This window comes from Carlito syrichta, unplaced genomic scaffold (genome assembly GCF_000164805.1).
Source record: "Carlito syrichta isolate Samal-C Ts95f unplaced genomic scaffold, Tarsius_syrichta-2.0.1 Scaffold219838, whole genome shotgun sequence".
Taxonomy (NCBI): Eukaryota; Metazoa; Chordata; class Mammalia; order Primates; family Tarsiidae; genus Carlito; species Carlito syrichta.
The window spans coordinates 488,680-509,553 of NW_007163934.1; the positions used below are offsets into that span (position 1 = coordinate 488,680).

At 35.0% G+C, this 20,874-nt stretch overlaps 1 protein-coding gene across 1 annotated transcript in view; it reads right to left on the reverse strand.

Moving 5' to 3' along the window:
• The window catches only part of SEMA3D (semaphorin 3D), a 137,450-nt gene that overhangs the window by 5,513 nt on the left and 111,063 nt on the right, over positions 1–20,874 (reverse strand). The window contains exons 11-16 of the mRNA XM_008051671.2: positions 18,945–19,167; positions 16,299–16,387; positions 14,325–14,366; positions 11,240–11,397; positions 9,664–9,728; positions 2,988–3,127 (exon numbers count right to left, since the gene is read on the reverse strand). Coding sequence (XP_008049862.1) covers positions 2,988–3,127; positions 9,664–9,728; positions 11,240–11,397; positions 14,325–14,366; positions 16,299–16,387; positions 18,945–19,167 — 717 coding nt within the window. The remainder of the gene's footprint in view (positions 1–2,987; positions 3,128–9,663; positions 9,729–11,239; positions 11,398–14,324; positions 14,367–16,298; positions 16,388–18,944; positions 19,168–20,874) is intronic.

Here is a 20,874-nt window from a genome sequence, read left to right on the forward strand (position 1 = left end):
GGGGACTGCTGATGAACTCGTTAGTTACAGCATAAACACCATCAATTTTAAGAACAGTTTTATAAGGAAATCAGCAGATAACTGACTCATGACCTCCCCAACAGCACCCAACTGTGAAACAGTTCAGTAAGGAAATGTTCTCCTCCTGGCAGAGAATAACCTGGTGACAGCCTCTGTGCCACAGGAGATTAGGGTCCCTCCCTCAGGCTTTTCTTTCACTGGAGGAAAGATTCCAAACTATGACCTTATGGTTAAGATGTAGAAGGCACCCTGCTGGGAAAAATTCTTCAAATATAATCTGGATATCGGTCCTTTCCTCAGCTCAGGAAGCAATAATGCCTACCCTGGACAATGTGAAACTATCAATTTACAAAGACAAATGAAAATACCAACTGAAATATTACAGCTAAGATACTTTTAAGTAAAATTCAATAAATACACTATTTCTGCTCCATTGAAATTCATGGAGCATGGCACCATAATGAATATATAATACACTGTTTAAAGGTACATTAATGTACAGCACTTTCAGGAAAATGAAAGTTGTGAGTGCAAACAAACAACTACAGGGAAATGTAGGTGTCTGTAGCTGCGAGATGAACCCAGAGTATCACATTTTTTAAAAAGTCAGATTTAGTTTGCCATGAAAAAAAAAATCAAATAATAAAGAAGTATATTTTAACTGAAAAGTAATCAACAAATTTTATTAGTTATGACATTAAAAATACGGGTTTATAACATCTCAAATTAAGATATTGCAATGCAACTAAAAAGTCTGCATGTTAAAAATTTCAGATAAGCCGGGCTCGGTGGCTCAGCCTGTAATCCCGCGCCTTTGGGAGGCTGAGGTGAGTGAATTGCCTGAGCCCGCGGGTTCGAGACCCGCCTGGGCAGCGAGACCTCACTCTACAATAAATCAAAAAATCAGCTGGGTGTGGTGGCGCATGCCTGTAATTCCGGCTACTCGGAAGGCTGAGGCGGAAGGATAGCTGGAGCCCAGCAGGCCGAGGCTGCGGTGGCCGGGAGCGGCCACTGCACTCCAGTCTGGGCGACAGAGTGAGACTCCAACTCAAAAAAAAAAAAAAAAAAAAAATTTCAGATAACATTCAATATTTCTTGGATAAGAAGCAAATGTCTTGTATTTTCATATGAAATAATCACATCTATATCACATATTTCAATATATATTGATAAAAATGAGACCCTTCAAATAAATATTCACTGTGAATACTTATTTTAATCTTAGGATATTTGTATAGAAGTCAGTAATGTCAAAGAATCTAGTTTTTGGAGAAATCTGACTTAAAACACATGGAATGATTTCTTTGGTATTAAGTATGTAAAGAGTCAACATTTTGACAGTGGAACTATATTTCTAAATCGATGTATTATGATAAAATTTGATATTTTACTCTAAGGTTTCTCAACCTCAGTAGTATTGATAGTTGAGGCCAGATGGTTTTTTATTGTGAAGGACAGTATAGGATACTCAGTCTCATCTCAGGACTTTTATTCACTATATGCCAAAAGCACCCACTCAGACATCCACCCACTCAGCTGTAATGCTCGAAAATGTCTCCAGACATTGCCAAATGTAGGCACTCTGGAAGCAAAATTACCTGAGGTTGAGACCCACTACTCTATACTAATGTTTTGCTTTGGGGGTGGGGGGGTTGAGAAAGCAGGTTATTAAGACAGAAGAGTTCCCAAGGGGGAGGGTGTCCCAATCAGGGTTGCCCCTAATGTTTGACTTTTAATTACATTTACTGTTTTAAATGTTTATAGAGTTGTGAACAAGTCTGGTATTTTAGAGAAATTTGATCCACTTACTTATATGACAGAGAAACTAAGTGCTAGAGAAGTTAAAATCTGCTCATGAATCCTCTGCAGTCAAGTCAAAGGCAGAACCAGTATTTTCCAAACATAATCAGTATTATTTCTTATTTCCTGCTCCACGCATCCTTACTAATAGAGTATTTGTAATTTTACATGCATATTTATAGTTGTAAGAGGCTCTTTTTTGAAATTCTACACTCTCATATGTGTTTTCTCATTTCATTTTCATAGTAACTTTTGAATTTATTTAGATAACTTTAGAAAATTCTGACCCACAGGGGTACATTGATATTACCAAAGGTATGAGGAACATGTTTCAACTCAAGACATTTAGTTCTGAATCCTGTGTTTATTCCATTCTTTATTATAGTGTCTTTAGTTTAATATTGGAGTTTTAGAACTCTAGTCTGAGCATCACAGGTTTCTCTTTGGCACTATAATAAAAAAAAAATCTGCCATTAACCCTTGTTTCATGGCAATCAAATAATAATAATGTAAGATTTCTCAAACTATCCAAACTCATCTCATCAAATTCAGTAATATATGCAAGCTATCTCACAAAACTGAATGATATGTTTCAATCACATGTATGTGTTAGGAAAGCAAACAAGAAAAAAGTCAGAAAAGAAGAGTATCCATATTTATTTTCCCTCTGTTGATTTAATTTTAATACATAAATGTGAAAAGGTATACATGTCCAGATACTTACCTAATTTGCTTATATGATACGATAAAAATAGATACTTCTGTTTACTACAAACTCTACATGTTTCATTTCATGGTCTAAATTAAATACAATGAGTTAAAATTTAGTCATTATGCTACTGTGGAAAAAAATACTGTATTATTTTATTTAGTCAGCATATTGTCCTAAAATATAGACAATCCATGGTAAATGGAAAGTTGAAAATAATCATGTAAATTTCTTTGAAAAATTCAGTCTACTTTTAAATAATTTAATTAATACATTTGTATTAAATTGGCTTATTCTTATCTTAAATATATTGTTACTTTTGGTGTTAAGAGCATAAACTGTATTTCTCTTTCTATCAAGTAGCGACAAGAACACCACATGGCACTGAAAGTTGAACACCGCACAAGTTTTACACTATTTCTCTCAAGATGAGCATTCTTTGATGACAATAACTCACCTCTTCTCGATGTTCATCTCCTGACCGCTGAATATACCACTTAATAGTTGCTTGCTGGGATTTAGGTATACATTCCAGAAAGGTTGAGTTAAATTCAATGCCAAAAATCACCTTTTCATCAGCAGTTTCATGACTAATGCCTGGAAAGCAAACATGGAACAAGAGATTAACCTTGACCTGATTTTAAAAGCAATGGGAAAATAGACTGATTTAGAACAGATGCCATGGGGAAAGAATCATACACATTATTAAAAAGAAAGGAAATTCATGTTAAAATATTGTTACCTGGGACAAATATTATCCAATAGATTGCTTTTTAAAACTCTACACTTGTATTACAATTTTTAGCCTCTTATCAGTATATTAGCCATTTGCAAATGATTTTTTTAGAAACAATTCACAAGATCTTACTTTATACATTGACATTTTTTTCTGAGCTGAATAAACTTTTTGCATCTTTTAGTAATTTAACACTTTTTGTTTGTATAAATATAAACAATTTTGTAGATAGTTCTTAGGAGCAATTTACTTCATTTATAAAGAGAAATTCCATTGTGAACTGGTCGCAGAATTGATCAGATAACATTAAGAAATTGTGACATCAGAAAAGTAAACACAGTAGTCTATATTTGACAAAATTCTATAATAATGGTAATAAGCCAGAATACTCTCCTACTCAGAATCTGGACCTTGTCTGTATTATCTCCAAACTATCTTCTCTTTTATAAAGAAAAATTCTTTAACTCAGCATACATTTACTGTGAGATACGTAATGGGATGCTAAAGGAACATTGTTTCAGACACCTTATTCTCATAAATCAATGCACCATCTGAAATACATTCTACCTAAAGTAGCCAAAGGCTGTGTCCCATGTGTGATCTGAGATGTGTAGCTCAAATTTGATCAAATAAAAAATGACGGCTACTCAACCTGGCCCAAACATGTACTTCTTCATCATATACTCAGATATCTCAATTTTACAGATGGGCCTACTTAGCACTTCAGATATCAATCATAGTAAAGCTTAAGGGACCAAGTGAATCCTAAACCCAAGCACACAAAATTATCAGCAAATGGCACAAATGCACATATATTAGTTAGTCTTCTTCTCAAGATACTTCTTTTGAACTTATTTGTGTTTTACCACCAAGGATTAAGCCAAGCATGCGCTCACCATTATAAATTAACCTCATCTAAACTTCAAAATGTGTGGATTCCATTTAAAACCTGTAATGTATCAAATATCTCTACCAATTCAACAGATTACATCTGTGATTTTCACATTTAATAAATTCCTAATGCACAAAAAGATCACTGGTGCTCATCATGGAAAAGAAAGATATGCGTCATCTTCTATTAACAGGTACTGTTTTTCTGAGAAAGGTTGATCGTCAACAAAGCAGGGAGGATGCAGATTGATGTTAGTTTACAGAACAAGGGCTTAGGAGAAATTCAATTAGACTAATTCAAGCACAGAATTGATCAGTTTAGTAAAAGATAAATTAGTGAAATCAACTGGAAAATGAAACAATGAGCTCATTGTTTGAAATCCTTTTGCAAATCAGTAAAAATAATGACTCTGTAACATAGTCGTCTTCACATCAGTTAGACTGAAAATGAATTTATTGTTGCTCCCAATAATGTTTTTTTGCTTCTGAGTTTTAAATTTTCCTATGTTTTAAATTTAAAAAGTACATATACATGCATGCTATGTGTGTGTGATATGTTATAATACATACATATAGCAATCCCTAATCCAAAAATCTGAAATCCAAACTACGTCAAAATCTAAAACATTTTGAGCACAGACATGATACCACAAGTGAAAAATTCCACTCTTGACCCTACATGATGGGTTACAGTCAAAGTGCAAAGGCACAACACGAAGTTTATATGAGAATAAGTATAAGAAAATGATTGCTTACTGATAGCATATAAATTCAGAGTTAAGAATGATGGTGAGGTCAAACAACTGTGGACTGTCCATGAAGGTGGCTGATATAATGACATCTTTGCTTTCTGGTGGTTCAATGTACACAAACTTGGTGCTATACACAAAATTGTTTAAAATATTGTATAAAATTAACTTCAGGCTACTTGTATAAGTTGTAAGTAAAATATAAAGAATATTTAAATTCAGTCTTGCGCCCCATCCCAAATCTGAAAATTTCTGATATCCAAGACACTTTCAGTCCTATGCATTTTAGATATGATATACTCAATTTGTTTTATTCTACTATGACATTTTTTTTTTCCTATTTTGATCTATAGGGTACATGTGCAGGTTTATTACATAGGAATATTGCATGTTACATAGGAATATTACATAGGAATATCACCCAGGTGGTGGACATGGTACCGTTTTCAGCCCTTTGCCCTCCCTCCTCCTTTAGGAGGCCCCAATGTCTATTGTTCCCATCTTTGTGCCCATGTGCATACAACGCCTAGCTCCTGCTTATTAGGGCAAACATATGGTATTCCTAATTTTTACATATGTAGAAGTTGCCTACAATAGTGTTTTGAAACAGTTTGAAAATGTCCGTATTACAAGTAAGAGAATATGGAAGAGGGTATTTTAATCTTTCAGATTTCAATGACATTTTTTTCATAGTAGAATACCTGGATTATTTCTTTGTGATAAATATATGATATATCATTGAAGTGCAAAATTAGCACTTTGTTCAACAGCTCATCTACATGAATTGCTGATTTAACATCACTAACAGTCATGCAGAGTGACAACATTTAGCTAAGCAATGAACAAAGAAAGAAAAGAAGGAAGAAAGCAAAACAACATATCTACCAATTATTCAAGACTTGATTACCTAGTAATAGTGTATAACACATACTTATGAAGTATTCAAAACAAGTCATTTAGTAGGTAAATATTTTCATCATCTCTATTTTAAGTTCCACAAGTATTTATCTGCCTCCAGTCTCTCCCATTCCAATCAGTTATCTATACAGATGTCAGTTACTTTTATTTTAAAAAACAACTTTTAAGCTGGGCTCAGTGGCTCAGCCTGTAATCCTGCGCCTTGGGAGGCTGAGGTGAGTGGATTGCCTGAGCCTGTGGGTTCGAGACCTGCCTGGGCAACTTGGTGAGACCTCATCTCTACAAATAAATCAAAAAATTAGCCGGGCGTGGTAGCGCGCGCCTGTAGTTCCAGTTACTTGGAAGGCTGAGGCGGAAGGATTGCCGGAGCCCAGCAGGTTGAGGCTACCGTGGCCGGGAGCGGCCACTGCACTCCAGTCTGGGCGACCGAGTAAGACTCCGACTCAAAAAAACCAAAACAAAACAAAACAACTTTTCTGAGAAATATGAAATAGCTCCTTATCATCAATAAGGTAAACAAAAACTTCATAGAAATAATAACATAATAACTGTCACAAACTTAATCCAATCTATGTGAGGTCTTTCTGATTTTAGTTATGGCTACTTTATCTACTTTGTAAAATTTAACTTTCTCCTGAAGACATGGCTCAGATGCTATCCGTCTGAATAGCTCTCCTGCTATTTCTCTGTTATCCAAATATTATTATGTGCCTAATACACTGGCATTGTTTTAAATGCTAGGGTGACTATGACAGTAACTTCCGGGCCCTTAAAAAACTTACATTCCAGTAACAGATACAAAGTAACCAAGTAAATGAATAAAGAAGGAATATAGTATCTGCTAATATCTGCTACAAAATAAATGCAAGAGATAAGGGAATATGAAAGACAGAAAGGTATTTCAGATAGGGTGATCAGGAAAGATCTTTCTGATGAATTAGCATTTAAACGTAGAATTAATTGCTGTGAAGATGGAGCTGTGTGACCAGCTGAAAAGAAGAGTTCCTCAGGACAGAGGACAACAAATGCTAACCTACCTAAGGCAGTAACCAGATGGGTGCTTTGGAAAAAGGGAAAGCCAGTGAGTGAATCTTGCAACAGTGATGTGAGAGAGGCTCAGAGAATACACTAGGGACCAGATTAAGGAGCCATGGATTTCCCACTAATTGTTCTAAGAAGCTAGTGAAAGATTTTGAGTAAGGGAATGGCATACTCTAAACTGAAGGTTTTGTAAAAGATGACTGGCTAAGCAGAGTATAGATAGAAGGTGTACAAGTAGGGAGGCAGGGAGGCCAGTGAAGCAGCTACTGAAGAGCTACTATGGCTTTAATTAGGTTTGTACCTCTAGAAGTGAGGAGAAGTAGAGTTTGGCCATGAGCCAGAAGGACTTATTGAGAAGGTGGTCATAGAGTGTGAAATAAAATAATATAAAGATGACTCCTAGTTGCTTTTTGATCTACACAATGGAGGGATAGCGGTGCTATTTACTAATGTGGGAACGTCGACAAAGCAAATAGATTTTGAAGAAAATCTCAAGAATCCATTCTTAGATATGTGTGAGGTGTGAGTTAAGGATTCAAGTAGAGTTCTTGAGTAGGCATTCAAGCATCATGTCTGGCACATAAAGGGGAGTTCAGAGGTAGACTATAAATATGGAAGTCTAATAGCTTCTGAAGATATTGAAATGAACAATATTAGACATAGAGTAGACAAAGAATGGAAAAGTGGCTTAGAACACTCCAATATTTAAAAGGTGAAATGACAAGTTAAGAACACTTGGAGGCTGGGCACGGTGGCTCATGCCTGTAATCCCTGCCTTTGGCAGGCCAAGGCAGGAGATTTGCTTGAGCTCAGGAATTTGAAATCATCCAGGGCAACATAGTGAGACTTCAAACTAGCCAAATGGTGCATACCTAGTCCTAGCTACTTGGGATGCAGAGGTGGAAGTACTGCCAAAGCCTAGGAGGTCAAGGTTGCAGTGAGACCATGATCTTGACACTGTACTCTAACCTAGGTGATAGAGTGAGACACTGATTCAAAAGAAAAAAAAAAGAATACTTGGAAGGCACAGCCGGCAAGCTACGAACTAAACCAGAAAGATGTGGTTCCATGGAAGCATAGGTGTGCTGGGACACCACTTCTCTGGAAAAAAAATCCCAAACAGCAAAAAACCTGACTGCAGTGCTTGTTGATTTTCTGGGTGTCTGACTCAAGCTACCAATGGTTTAAAATCAGTTTACAAATTTCCAAAACAATAAGCAACCAACTCAATGAGGCCACATAAACCAGCTTCAGCACACTACTGCAAGGAGGTCAAGAGAAGAGAGGGTTTCAAGAAAGAGGGAGTAATTGAAAATGAGAACTGAAAATTGGCCATTGAATTTGGCAAGAAGGAAATTGCTGGTGACCCTGACAAAAATAGACTGGGTAGAATGATGATGATGATGATTGGAAAAGACTGTGTGCAATGGGTTATAGCAAGAATGGGATATGGTAAGGTGGAGACAATAATTGTGAGTGCCTCAGGCAGCAACTGTGTTTTGTATCACTTTCTTCATAACATTTGTCATCATCTGACATAGCATTTATTTCACTTGCTTTATGTTTATTGTCTGCTCACTTCCCTAACGCACACTTGAATATAAATTCCATTAATTCAGATGGCTTTCTTTTTTGTTTCTTGGTATATCCTCAATACCTATGACTGTCCCTGATAAATCGCATATGTGCATGTAAAGAATTGTATACAAATTGTTTACAATTTATTTAGTAATGATTGCTAAATAAAACACCGGACATGTCAGTCACCTATACATTGGAATGAGAAACCAAATTCACTAGTCTGAATCGGGCTTATTTTTTAGAAGAATTAAATGAGTTAAAAACAACTTTTGTTTTTAAATCAAGAAAATACTACTGGACCACCAGTTATAGACTATGAAATGTGGGTTATTTAGCATCACTGGTGGGGTGGTTGCTAACAAGATTATAAAGAAATATACTTTTCTTCCACCAGTTTCGTGCTTGTGTGTGTGTGTTTGGTGTGTTTGTATGTGCATATATTTTCTATGTTAAAGCCAAGTTTGAAAGTGGAGTGTAACTAAAGCCCTGGAAAATATATTTTTATAATTTTCTTCTCTGTTTTCATATTCACTCACCAGACCTCCTCTTTATTCCCCACATTCTTCCCTCCTACTCAGACTTACAAAGATCTTCTATCCTACTTTTTTCTTTCTGACCAATACCATATCAACTTTTTCTCTCAACTCCCATCTTACTGATTGTGCCTTATGACACCTCCCTAAAGAGTCACAAAGCTCTCTAAAGAGTTTATCTGTCTCATAGTATACCCAGGGCAATTATGTGCACATGGAAAACATTTAATAAATATTTACTGATTGAAAGAATATATGAATTAATAAGTGAATGTAAATACATTATAATTCTACCTTAAACTTCTTTCTAAGAAGTACGTTCTCTTTTATTGACTTTCTGGGAGGTCTCTTTGAGTTTACTCTAAATGTCCAAATGTTTTCTGTTATATCCTGCTTTATCTGTAATAGCAAACTTTACAAGAATAGATAAGGCAGTAAAAAAGAAACAAAAGCTACAATACAGGAACTTTAAAAGAGGTATGAAATGAATAATGATATAAGAAATGATTATTCAATTAGGCATGTAGATGGGGGTTGATTTATAAAATTTCCCGTTGCTTTTCCAGAATATAAACATTACACAAAATGAAATCTTCCTATGTAATAGATATTTTAAGTTATATAATAAAAAGACTAGGCTTAGCATTTTAAATGACAGAAAAAGCATATCAAACATGTACTTACTATCTTCTATGTCCCAGCACTGGGTGATAGGGTCCCCATACTTTACATCTTGGCGTCTAGCTCGCCTACAGAAAGAGGATTAAGCTGATTAGAACTTCAAGCATGATAATCAGAATACAGAAAGACTATATCTAACACGAATAACAGTGGCCAATGCAGAACTATGCTGGCCTTACCACTCAATTTAAGTACAGGTCAATATTCCAATCGATCCACTATTAATCCAAATACTATTAGTAATAGAGCCTTAATAGAACAAATCCTGTTTAGTCATTGAGATTATCCGAATTTTTCTTAACTGCTATTATTTTCTTTTTCTCTTATTTTTGACAGATTATTCAACAGAACAAGTAGAATAGAAATATAATCCAAGTTTTAAATGACTAAAATGAGGATAGCTATTTTTACCCCCTTTTCAGTCAATGTTGGGAAGGTAAATATAGCTTCAAATATAGTTGGTAGGGAAGTGGGCAGCTTTAGTTAGTGGGTAGCAAAACACTTTATCACATAACGATTCATTATTACATAGATTTCATTAAGCAACAAATTAAATACTGTCGCTTGAAACAGAATTACAAATTTGATATGGTATGAATGGCTAACTGTTATTTCTATCTGCTGATGTGTAACTCATATTGTTTTTCTAGTAATTGTGATAATAATAAATAGTGGTTTTTGCATTATGTCATGTATTTTCCTTAAGAAAAAAATAGTAACTATCATATTAAAAAGGAAAAAAAGTCTGCTGCATCTAAATTAAGCATGTCTTACATTCTTACAGTATTTTTCATTTGCTTGGGCTATTTTATTTTGCCACTTCAGAGATCAGAGAAGTAACAGTAAACTTTCTGTAAAGTCTAGGGTGCTTCTTAAGGGTAGTGCTGAGTTGATACCAACTCCATACAAGATTTATCCATCGTGCACATCTTTTGACTCACAAGCACACTGTGCTAGATAAGGAAAATTATCACAGTTGGCATGTCTGAAAGATCAGAGATAGTCTTGGGAAATACAAGGAGAAGAAATTATGATGGTAAACGGTACATAAGGTCAAGAATGTTTTTAAATCTTGGCTTCTTAAGGAACAGGGTTAATTCGTCAAACTGAAAGTTTATTACCATCTAATGAGCATTCTTGTTTTTTAGCTTCCAGAAAAGCATTCTCCAAAGATTCGCTGTGATAAGCATATTCTTTGCCAAAAACGTCAACAAAATAGTGGCAATTTTTTACCTTTAACTTCTATTAATCATATATACCCACTTAAATTTAATTCAGAGATATTGGGGAATATAAAATATGTTTCCTAACTTTAAGCACTATTTGTTGTTGAGCTATACATTCAATCTGTGATTCCCTAGAATTTGAAATTTGACAAGTCAGTAAAGTTTCAAAAAGAAAAGTATACATGTGGTAATGATAATAATATGTGCCCGTTATCATAATTTTTTTAAAGAAAAGACTTAAAAATAAATTTGCTAAGATTTACCTAGAGAAAAATATGCCTTCTGTAAGGCAAAATACGCATATGAGAGATTCATCCTGTAGAAAGGAATCCTTCATAATTATTCATTATTACCTTTTTGAAGTAGGTGCATATCGAGAGCATGCATTTCCATCCCAGGCACAGTAGGGGTCTCTGGCAAGGCAACAGTCTGCACAAGCTTTCCCATAAGTATCACATCTGTGCAAGGAGAGCTGAACCAATCCATCTCGTGAACCAATGTACAATTGTTGCTGCAAATCAGGCAAAACAAATGAATTAGAAGCATCTTTCAGACTAGTCTTAAGAACTTCCTCTTCTTGAATACCACATGCTACATCTAAATCTGTTCTCTTGGGTGTTCTGTCCATTGTAAACATGTATACAGAAACATAATGAAGAATCAAATAAGTCAATCAATTATAACCCTGGTGGAACAGTGGTTTGAAGATATTGATACTGAAATGGACAACATTCTACAGAGCAAGCGTAAGCTTGGCAGTAATTTCAGAAGGTCAAAAACCAGCTGCTAGACAGGAATTAAGATGTCAAATTCTTTCTTAATAGTAGAAAATATACTTTGGTAGATTATGTCAAGCACAGATGCTCCAGGCAAAACTGATGGTCTCCCCTGCCATGGCTCCTTATATGTGAGATGGCTGAAAAGAAATGTATAAAATTTCTTCTGGTTTTAATTAACCATTTCACTTGTTAATGAAGTACTGATCCCTAAAAGAACATGGGTTATAGATGAGAGGGAAAGTATTTGGCATCTTTCTAACGAAACTATTAAGCAGGCTTGAGGAATGTCACATCACAAATGAAAGACTGCAAGATAAAAAACCCAGCAAATAAAATTACATTTTGAAATGAATGCACAACTCTTGTTATGTATTCGTTTGCTTGTCTGAGTGTCTATGGTAGTGGTGGTGGAGGGGAAGGGATGATACAAGTGAACAGGCCATAATCTGTGCCTTAACAGAACTCCTGATCAACCCCTGTGGACCATGCCAAGCTTAAAATGAAGGAAAACCGGGTTAAGAAAACTACATTGGCAAAGTACATATATGTACTCAACTTACAGAAATCTGTCTTATATCTCTATCACCTATTAAACTATTAGTTAAGACTTCTTAGTTACTAAAAGCTATGAACATTGTCTAGTATTTGTTTTACTTAAATTAATGTTTGGTAGCAGTGACTATATTCCTTGAAACTCTCTCCAGTTTCTCCTGTTATCCCTCTTTATTTCTGACTAATACATTTGTCTCTTTTGTAATTACTTTCTTTGAATAAAATGTAGGGCTTCCCTCTTTTCTATTCTCACTTTTTTTTTTTTTTTTACCATTTTTATGGTGTAAAGTCTCAGAAGCATGTTGAAATCAACATAAACAGGAACTTCATGACTTCCCTAAATCTACTGTTCCTGCCCTACCATGGTGAGAGGCACCATTACTCACCCAGTCACCCCAGACAGAAATCTGGGAGTTGTCTTTGAATCTTTTTTCTCTCACATTCAATCTGTCACCACATTATTTCCATTTTCTCATGCAGAGTTTTCTAATCTATTTCCTCCTCTCTTTCTCTCCACCCGCTGAGGGCTTTTGTTTCTGCCCTTATCATTTCTTTCCTGGATTACGTGTAAGTGTCCTAAGTACTTCTGCTGGCTGCAGTCTTGTTTTTCAGTAACCCCCACCTCTACTCCAGAACCCAATTAATTTCCACACCACCATTCCAGACTGATCTTTTCTAAAAAGAAAATCTTATCATGATACCCTCCTGCTTAAAATCTTTAATGGTTTTCATTGCCTTTTTTTCTTTATTTGAGACGGGATCTCACTATGTTTCCCAGGCTAGCCTCAAGCTACCCTCCCTCCTCAGCCTCCTGTGTAGCTGGGACTACAACAGGAACACACCACTGGAACTGCCTGGGATTTCATAGTCTTTAAGATACATAGCTAACTTTCTTAGGGGGACCTATAAGGATGTGCCATTTCTTGTTGTGTCTTACTCCAGATTCAGCTCTAGCCTTCTTCCCGCAAGACACTTATGCCCCTTGCTCTGATTGTACACACAGAACAAGCTATGATCTGTCACCCTTCACAACTTTACAAAGCTTCTCTCTTTCTTTACTTGGCATATGCTTCTCCATTCCATCCTCCTTTTATTTATCCATTTAACTACAACATCTTTCATGGCTCAGACTATATGTCTCTTCTCTTAGCTCTCTTCCCTACTCCTTCTGACTCCCTTGCGGGCTACTTTCTCTCCTCTGTCGCTTTCAAATATACTTCCATTATTACTCAGCATAGTTAGCATACTCCTCTGTCTCTCAGCTCAGTTATGAGCTTCTGGAAGGTAATAGCTCTGTCCCTTATTCATTTCTGTATCCTCTCAGTACAGTAACAGGCCTTCAAGAAATAAATGTTGAATGAAGGAACAAATTAATAAAAAAGACCTGAAGAAGAAACCAATTTACACTTTTCCCTAATAATCACTCTGCCATAGAGGCTTACTAGACTAAGACAATTTTAGCAACACCTTAATGTTGAATCTTGGGGGTACAAACAGACATGATAATGCCAGTCTGAACTCTTGTCAATTGGGATGTGAAATATCATCTCAGAGAACTATGAAATCACATTACAGATTATTATCATGATGACAATCAGCTACAATTTACTTCACAGTTATGTGCCCACTCTGTGTTTTAAACTCCCAACAAACTGAGGTTATCGTTTTTCTAAGGAAAATTGTCAAGGAAATTGAGAGTTTTCTATTAAGTGGTAAATTAAAGGTTGACTGTTGGGCTGTCACAGCCCATATTCTAATTCCTGTACTCTCAGATTAAAAACCCATTCTTATGGTTAGGGCTGATATACCACATGAATTTCTCATGGCCTTGACAGAACAACATCCACATGGGACTTGGAAAGTGAGCTCAGTTTGTAAAGCCAAAGGAAGGGAAGAATATATTGTTCAGTTAATGAAATTCTGTTTCCATTTCTCCCAAGGCAAGGAAGAAACAATGGCCGCTTATGAATTACAAGAGAAATAATGTAAAACTGTTTACATTATTTACAGTTTAACTTCCAAATGCAATGGATTTTTCTTCAAATAAACTTCGATTCAAGCAACCTGTTCTTTCATGGCTAATTTGTACACATATTTTAGAAAGTACCTGCTTCAGAGACAGCTCCATGTTCAAGATGATCGATGGGTGCTGAAAATAGAAGTTAAATGTCAATAAAGATAATCCTTATCAGGCTTTAGTATTAACCAGTATGTCGTTTTTATTTTATGCCAAAGATCACCGAATTAAAAGTCAAGTCCCTGTTACATAGGGGAGAAAAGGATCTTATTGTTTTCTATTTTTTTCTAGTATGCAGTGATTCTGCCTTAACAGAAATGATTACAAAATAGTTATATTAAATATCTTCTTAAAGAAAAACTACCTAAATATATAAGAAAATACTCTGCATTGAAAATTGTTCCCAGTTATTCACAAGTGTTCTTCTAAATCTGCTTATCTTAACTGCTTCCATATAATTCATATTAGTGCTGACAAGAACATCTCCATGATTATTTATTACCTCTTTCTGCTCTTACTTAGATCAGTGGTTCAAAACTTGTTTAAGTAGCAGATCTCTGAAAAGTTATAGTGCTCCTTGTGGATGGCCATGTTCTTTATGGAACACTACACAAAACTGATGCACACGATTTCATAGTATGAACAAGGACTAGTTTTACTTATAGAAAATATGGCTCTATGCATACAAGATAAAATCAGAATCATGGACACAAAAGCTACCAAATTAAAAAGGGTAGGATATTTAAAACAATTCCACCTATCTACTACTTATTCATTTAGCATTAATATTTACTAATCATAAACAGTAGCAAATGTCAAATATTTAAGAGAAATATAAAAGTTTTAAGTGAGAAAATTCTACTCAGTAATGTTTTTTGTTATGAATTTTAAAAGCATGGTCAAACTCATCAAATTACATCTGTGATAGATGTGTAGCTTTTTTTCAATACCTCAATTAAGCTTTTTTTAAAACAAGAAAAATAAGATTTTAAAAATAGTCATTACTTAATCTTAACAGCAGAATCCAAGAAATTTATCTTACTACTGACTAAAGTCATCGAATGAGACTTGTTCTACATGCTATGTGTGTTCCAGGGGCTGTATTTTTGGCTTCTGGGTTCACACGTATATTTGACATCCTGTCTTTTCCCTAGGAACCACCCAAGATTTTGTTTTGGTAGACACCAGATAGCAGGTCTTGTTCTTGTTAACTCCTTGACCACCATTATCATCACAATGCAAACAGGATCCTGTGGAACTCAGCATGTTAATTAACTTGAGCCCCTCACAGAGGAGGCCTTTATTCTCTTTTAAGGCAATGGATGTTTACATGGAAACGATCCATTTTAATAAACTTGTCTCAACAAAAATGTTCTAAAAAAAACCCGCATATTTTTGAAAAGGTTTCCTAAGAAATGCAATCTTATTTCTAATGTTATTTTCGGGAAATAGTTTAAAATAAAAATTTATTAAGGATTTGTAAAAAAAAAAATTAGAAAAGCTGCAGTTCAAACTTACTGTTAAAAGTCAAAGATATGCCCCCATTCTGGAGACCTATTCTTCTAGAACTGCTAACTCTTTTTGGCGGGTGAGAGGAATTTAGCATACATGAGGACATACTGTAATGCAAAGTAATTTTTTTTTTTAATTTCCTTACAGAAAAGCAGGGACATATGATTTATACACTCTTCTAGTTTTCTCAAATTCAATTGGGGAAAAATTGAAAAGTAAAATTTATAAAGTAGAAAAGCATCTGGATAGTTAAAGAGACCCCAGGCTTTCATTTAATGTGGCAATTTGTCTGACTATATGCTCAGAGAATGCAGTAATGAGAGGCGATCCCAGGAGCTCTGAATTTAGTAGTATTCTACAGAGGAAGGTGAGTCCCCTTCTTGGTTGCTTATAAAACTTTTTCCATTGCTTAAGGAAAAGAAAAATAAGGAGCTAATTTCAAAGACTTCTCCAGGAGAAGTAATGATGTATTAAAACCAGTGTGCCCTATAGCTGCACACTGGTTTTAATACACTGCTATCTCTTCTCCTGGAACTCTGGTCTGAGTCTTACCTTGAATATCTGCAATTCCTCCAGGACTACCTCTTCCAAATTCCACTTCTCCTTTGAAATGCTGACAACTTTTAGAATGGTTCCAATGTCTGAAAAAATGCATAACCCATGATGCTGCTGTTTCTATTTCAATATTTAGTTGAAAGCATATTCCTAGAAAACTTCAAATTGCTCCCATTTATCTTAAATGCCTTAAAAAAAATCAGATTAAATGAAGCATGCAAGAAGTCAATCTTAATGTACACGATTTTGTCTCTCTGAAATATAGCTTTAGATAAAAAACTTCTTGGCGAGAAGAATATTAAAAGACGGATATTCATAGTAAATTCTTACCAGAAGACTATATTTTTCTAATTTAAATATTGGTTAAAATGATAACAAGGGTGGGACATATGAGATGGACCTTAATTTAAAAGGTAAAAATATATTAAAGCAACTTATAGAATAACATCTCTCTCCCCTCTACCCCATAAAAGGCAGCTATACATATATATGTCTCTCTCTTTCTCTCTCTCTCTCTCTTTCTCTATCTATATGTATATATATAAATTTTCCTTCCATCTCAGCCTTCCATGTAGCTGGAATCACAGACATGTGCTACCACGTCCGGCTAATTTTTTAATTTATTGTAGAAACAAGGTCCCACCAAATTGCCCAGGTTGGTCTTGAACCCCTGGGCTCAGGCAATCCTCTCGCCTCTGCCTCCCAAAGTGTTGGGATTATAGGTGTGAGCCACCTCACCCAGCCTATGTTCTTTTAATAATGTTAACAAATGGACACGCAAATAAATAATAATAATTAAAGCTATCTGAAAAAAATTGTAGCTTCCTCTTCAAGTACATTCTATCTTCAGAATCATTATTAGGGGCTAGAAATAGAAGTTCCATTTAAAATTATTTTAGTTCAACTTAAAGAAAATTCAAGGTTGATCATGTAAACTGAAAAGTGACGTTTTGAAAAGAAGTCTTAAATAAATCATCTTATGTTACAATTCAACGAGATAGCATGCTAGTACACAAAGAAAATCAAAAGAACTCTTTAGAAAAAGAAAAAAATACCATTTTAAAATTAATTTATACAATACAGAGGTTTTAAACTTCTGAGCACTGAGGTCAGAGTCTAGTAACACATATAGTAATGATCCTGTTTGTACTAAATAGTATCCATATTTTAAATGTTTAAAAATAACTCTGAGATCTTTAAAAAATAATAAAAATATATTTTTGAAAGGTCAAAATAGAAAATCCATCTGACTTAGCAAGGCTATAATTTTCTCAGGAAAAGTTAGATAGTACCACCTAGTGACTGAGTGACATTTATGGCTGTGAGCAGTTGAAGACAGGAGTGAGCTTTGGGCAGACAGTGCAAATGAAGTGTCAAACTTATGAGAATTCGTAGCAAATTAATTGTTTCTACTTTTGACTTTTCAATAGCCATCCCTAGTCTTGGGAACATCTTTCGTTTTTCTGATTCTTGGAACAGTGTCTGCAACATATGTTATCTGCAACATAATCAGGTTTGACAATTGGCGTTCAAAGATCCTCTGAGTGTGTTACTCATATACCACCTAATAAACCTAACTTATGTAAAATCTGTATACTTAAAAAAAAATAAGACTGTTAGCTGGACATGGTGGTGCATGCCTGTAGTTCCAGCCACTTGGAAAGCTGAGGCACATGGATCACCTAAGCCCAAAAGGTAGAGGCTGTGGTAGCCATGAGGGTGCTACTGCACTTCAACTGGGCTACAGAGTGGGACTCCAACTCAAAAAAGAAAAATAAAAAATAAAAAAAATGACTATTTCAACATAGTTTTTCACTCCTAAATACCTGTTCCAATAAAACTATCCATATCTTGAAAACCCATTCATTTATATTTCTTTATGAAAAACTTGCTCTATTAAATATTACATCACATAGGATGCAGTGCTTTTGTTTCAGTGATACATATTAGCTTTACTGTCATTAGAATTCATATGACATTATTAGATAAATATAAATTATTATTTTGAGATTTATGAAACAAGTAAATTTTTCTTTCTGCAAAATTACTTTTAATACGTTTTATAATTACTGAGTTGGCAGACAAAAATAAATAAAATAGGCTCCAATAATAAGTCCACAAAAATTCATTTTAACTCACAATAGCTAACAAGAAACAAAATCTCTAAGAAATTTTTATTTAAAGACTTTCACAAAGCAATGCTTAATGCTTTCAGAAAGCTATCTTTAGTCACCTACATCGGTGATTCTCAAAATCAAGTGACGGGATTATTTAAGATAGTTTATCAGGTTATTTCTGTAGGGAAACAGAAAAGTGAAGTTTGGAAATAAGGAAATATTGCTTTGCTCTACTTGTTTAATTTTAATCCAAAGTCATTCAACAAATATGTATTGAGAGCATAATCTATACCAGGCATATTGTCATCATAATGCACAAAAATATTATGAAAGTTCAAATAGAAAACTGAGTGATATTTACGATTAGCAATTAAAAACACTTACTACACACTTTTAAGAAATATTGGCAAGGTATTCTTTAATAATTACTCATCTTCATTTTGACCACTAAGTATTTTTGAAGGTTTGCTTTCTTTGTCTAATACAAAATTCCTTCGAAAGGAAGTATGATCTAGTTCAAGCTCACCTGTTCCAAGAAACATTACATCATATTGGCCATCTTCTGCAGTGACATGATCCACCACTATCTGTGTCAGTCTGTAATCGACATTGATTCGTTTGAAGGTTGGTCCACCTGCAACTGGGTAAACTGACTTGTACATGACAGGATGCCGCTTTATGAAACTGATCACATCATCTGGAAAATCTCGGGTGGATTTAATCAGTGGGTCATAGGTTTTGCTTGGACACTGAAAAGAAATTGTGGAGGGAGTCAAGACTTTGTTTATGCACCTGGGAAATTCTCACTTCTAGTAAAGCTTTTAAGGTTTATTATTAACAATAGGAGTGTACAACAGAGTCAATATGGAATCACATGCACTTGTAAATAAATGCAGTGTGCCTCCAAAATTTAAATTTGACTTTCTCCTTCAAAAATATCCTACATTGTATCTGTTCATCTGTAATATAATAAAGTTTTTTCAGTGTATTCCTATGAAGACAATTGCTTCTTTTGAAGATTGCTTCTAAAGAAAATACATGAAATTTAACTTGAAATAACTGTTAAGAAACTGATCTATAAACATAACATGAGAACATGGAAAACCATTATTTTCAATTTCCTTTGAGTAAATTAAATGATTTCAGTTTAACTGAAATCATGCTTATTATAATAAAAATAAAAAGGGACAAATCAACGGGCTACAAAAATTACTTTCAAAAACCTTTAATAGTTGGAAATTGCAATTCCATAGTTTCTTTTATAACTGGTGTGAAAATTATACTTTAGACAATTCAACAGCTCTTCCCCTAAAAGATGTGTGAAGAAGCCCTCAGGGAATTCTGCACTTCTGACTCCTACTGCCCGGTGCTCCGTTCGTCAGCCAGTAAACCAATAGTTAGCATCACCTGCCCCCTGGTGGTCAAAGCATAAAGTTCAAACTAGTACAAATTTAACGAAGTTTTTATGTCTTTCTCCAAAAATAAAGAAAAAAAAAAATCACTTTATAATTTGACTTCTTTTTTTTTTTCTGGAAAATATCTCCTCTCCTACATGCTAAGTCTGTTTTATGTTACAATGTATTATAATTTAGGGAGTTACCTAAAATAGAACAATTATATTATCACATTTGAATGCTTTTTTCTTTACACTCCATTAACATTGACAATATCTATTTTTCAAAAGACCATAAAAATGAAAGTACAAGCTACAAACGTGAGAGGATATTTACAATATATACAACCAAAAAAAAAAAAAAAAAGGATTCTATCCAGAAGCATAAGTCGTTTCCACAAATTTTTTTAAAATGTAAAAACGAGCCGGTCTCGGTGGCTCAGCCTGTCATCCCGCGCCTTTGGGAGGCTGAGGTGAGTGAATCGCCTGAGCCCGCGGGTTCGAGACCCGCCTGGGCAGCGAGACCTCATCTCAACAATAAATCACAAAATCAGCCGGGCGTGGTAGCGCGCGCCTGTAGTTCCGACTACTCGGAAGGCTGAGGCGGAAGGATCGCCGGGGCCCAGCGGGTCGAGGCTGCGGTGGCCGGGAGTGGCCACCGCACTCCAGTCTGGGCGACCGAGTGAGACTCTAACTCAAAAGAAATAAAAATAAAAATGTAAAAACGGACAGAGGCCGTGAGCATTCACTTGACAGAAGAAACACAAATGGTCAATAGCAGGTGAAAAAAACAACAAATTTCATTAGTGATTAGGAAAATACAAATTAAGACCAAAAGGAAACAATACTTTATGCCCATGGAAAAAATGAACACATCTGGTAACACCAAATATTGAAGATGATATGGATTCATAGGAGCTCATACATAGCAGGTGTGATTATCACTGGGTATAACTCCTTTGGGAAACATTTTGGCATTGTCTTGTCTTTGCATACCATACAATCCAGAAATTTCACTCTTTGATCTGTTCTTTTGCACATGTGCGCTAGGTGTCAAAAACAG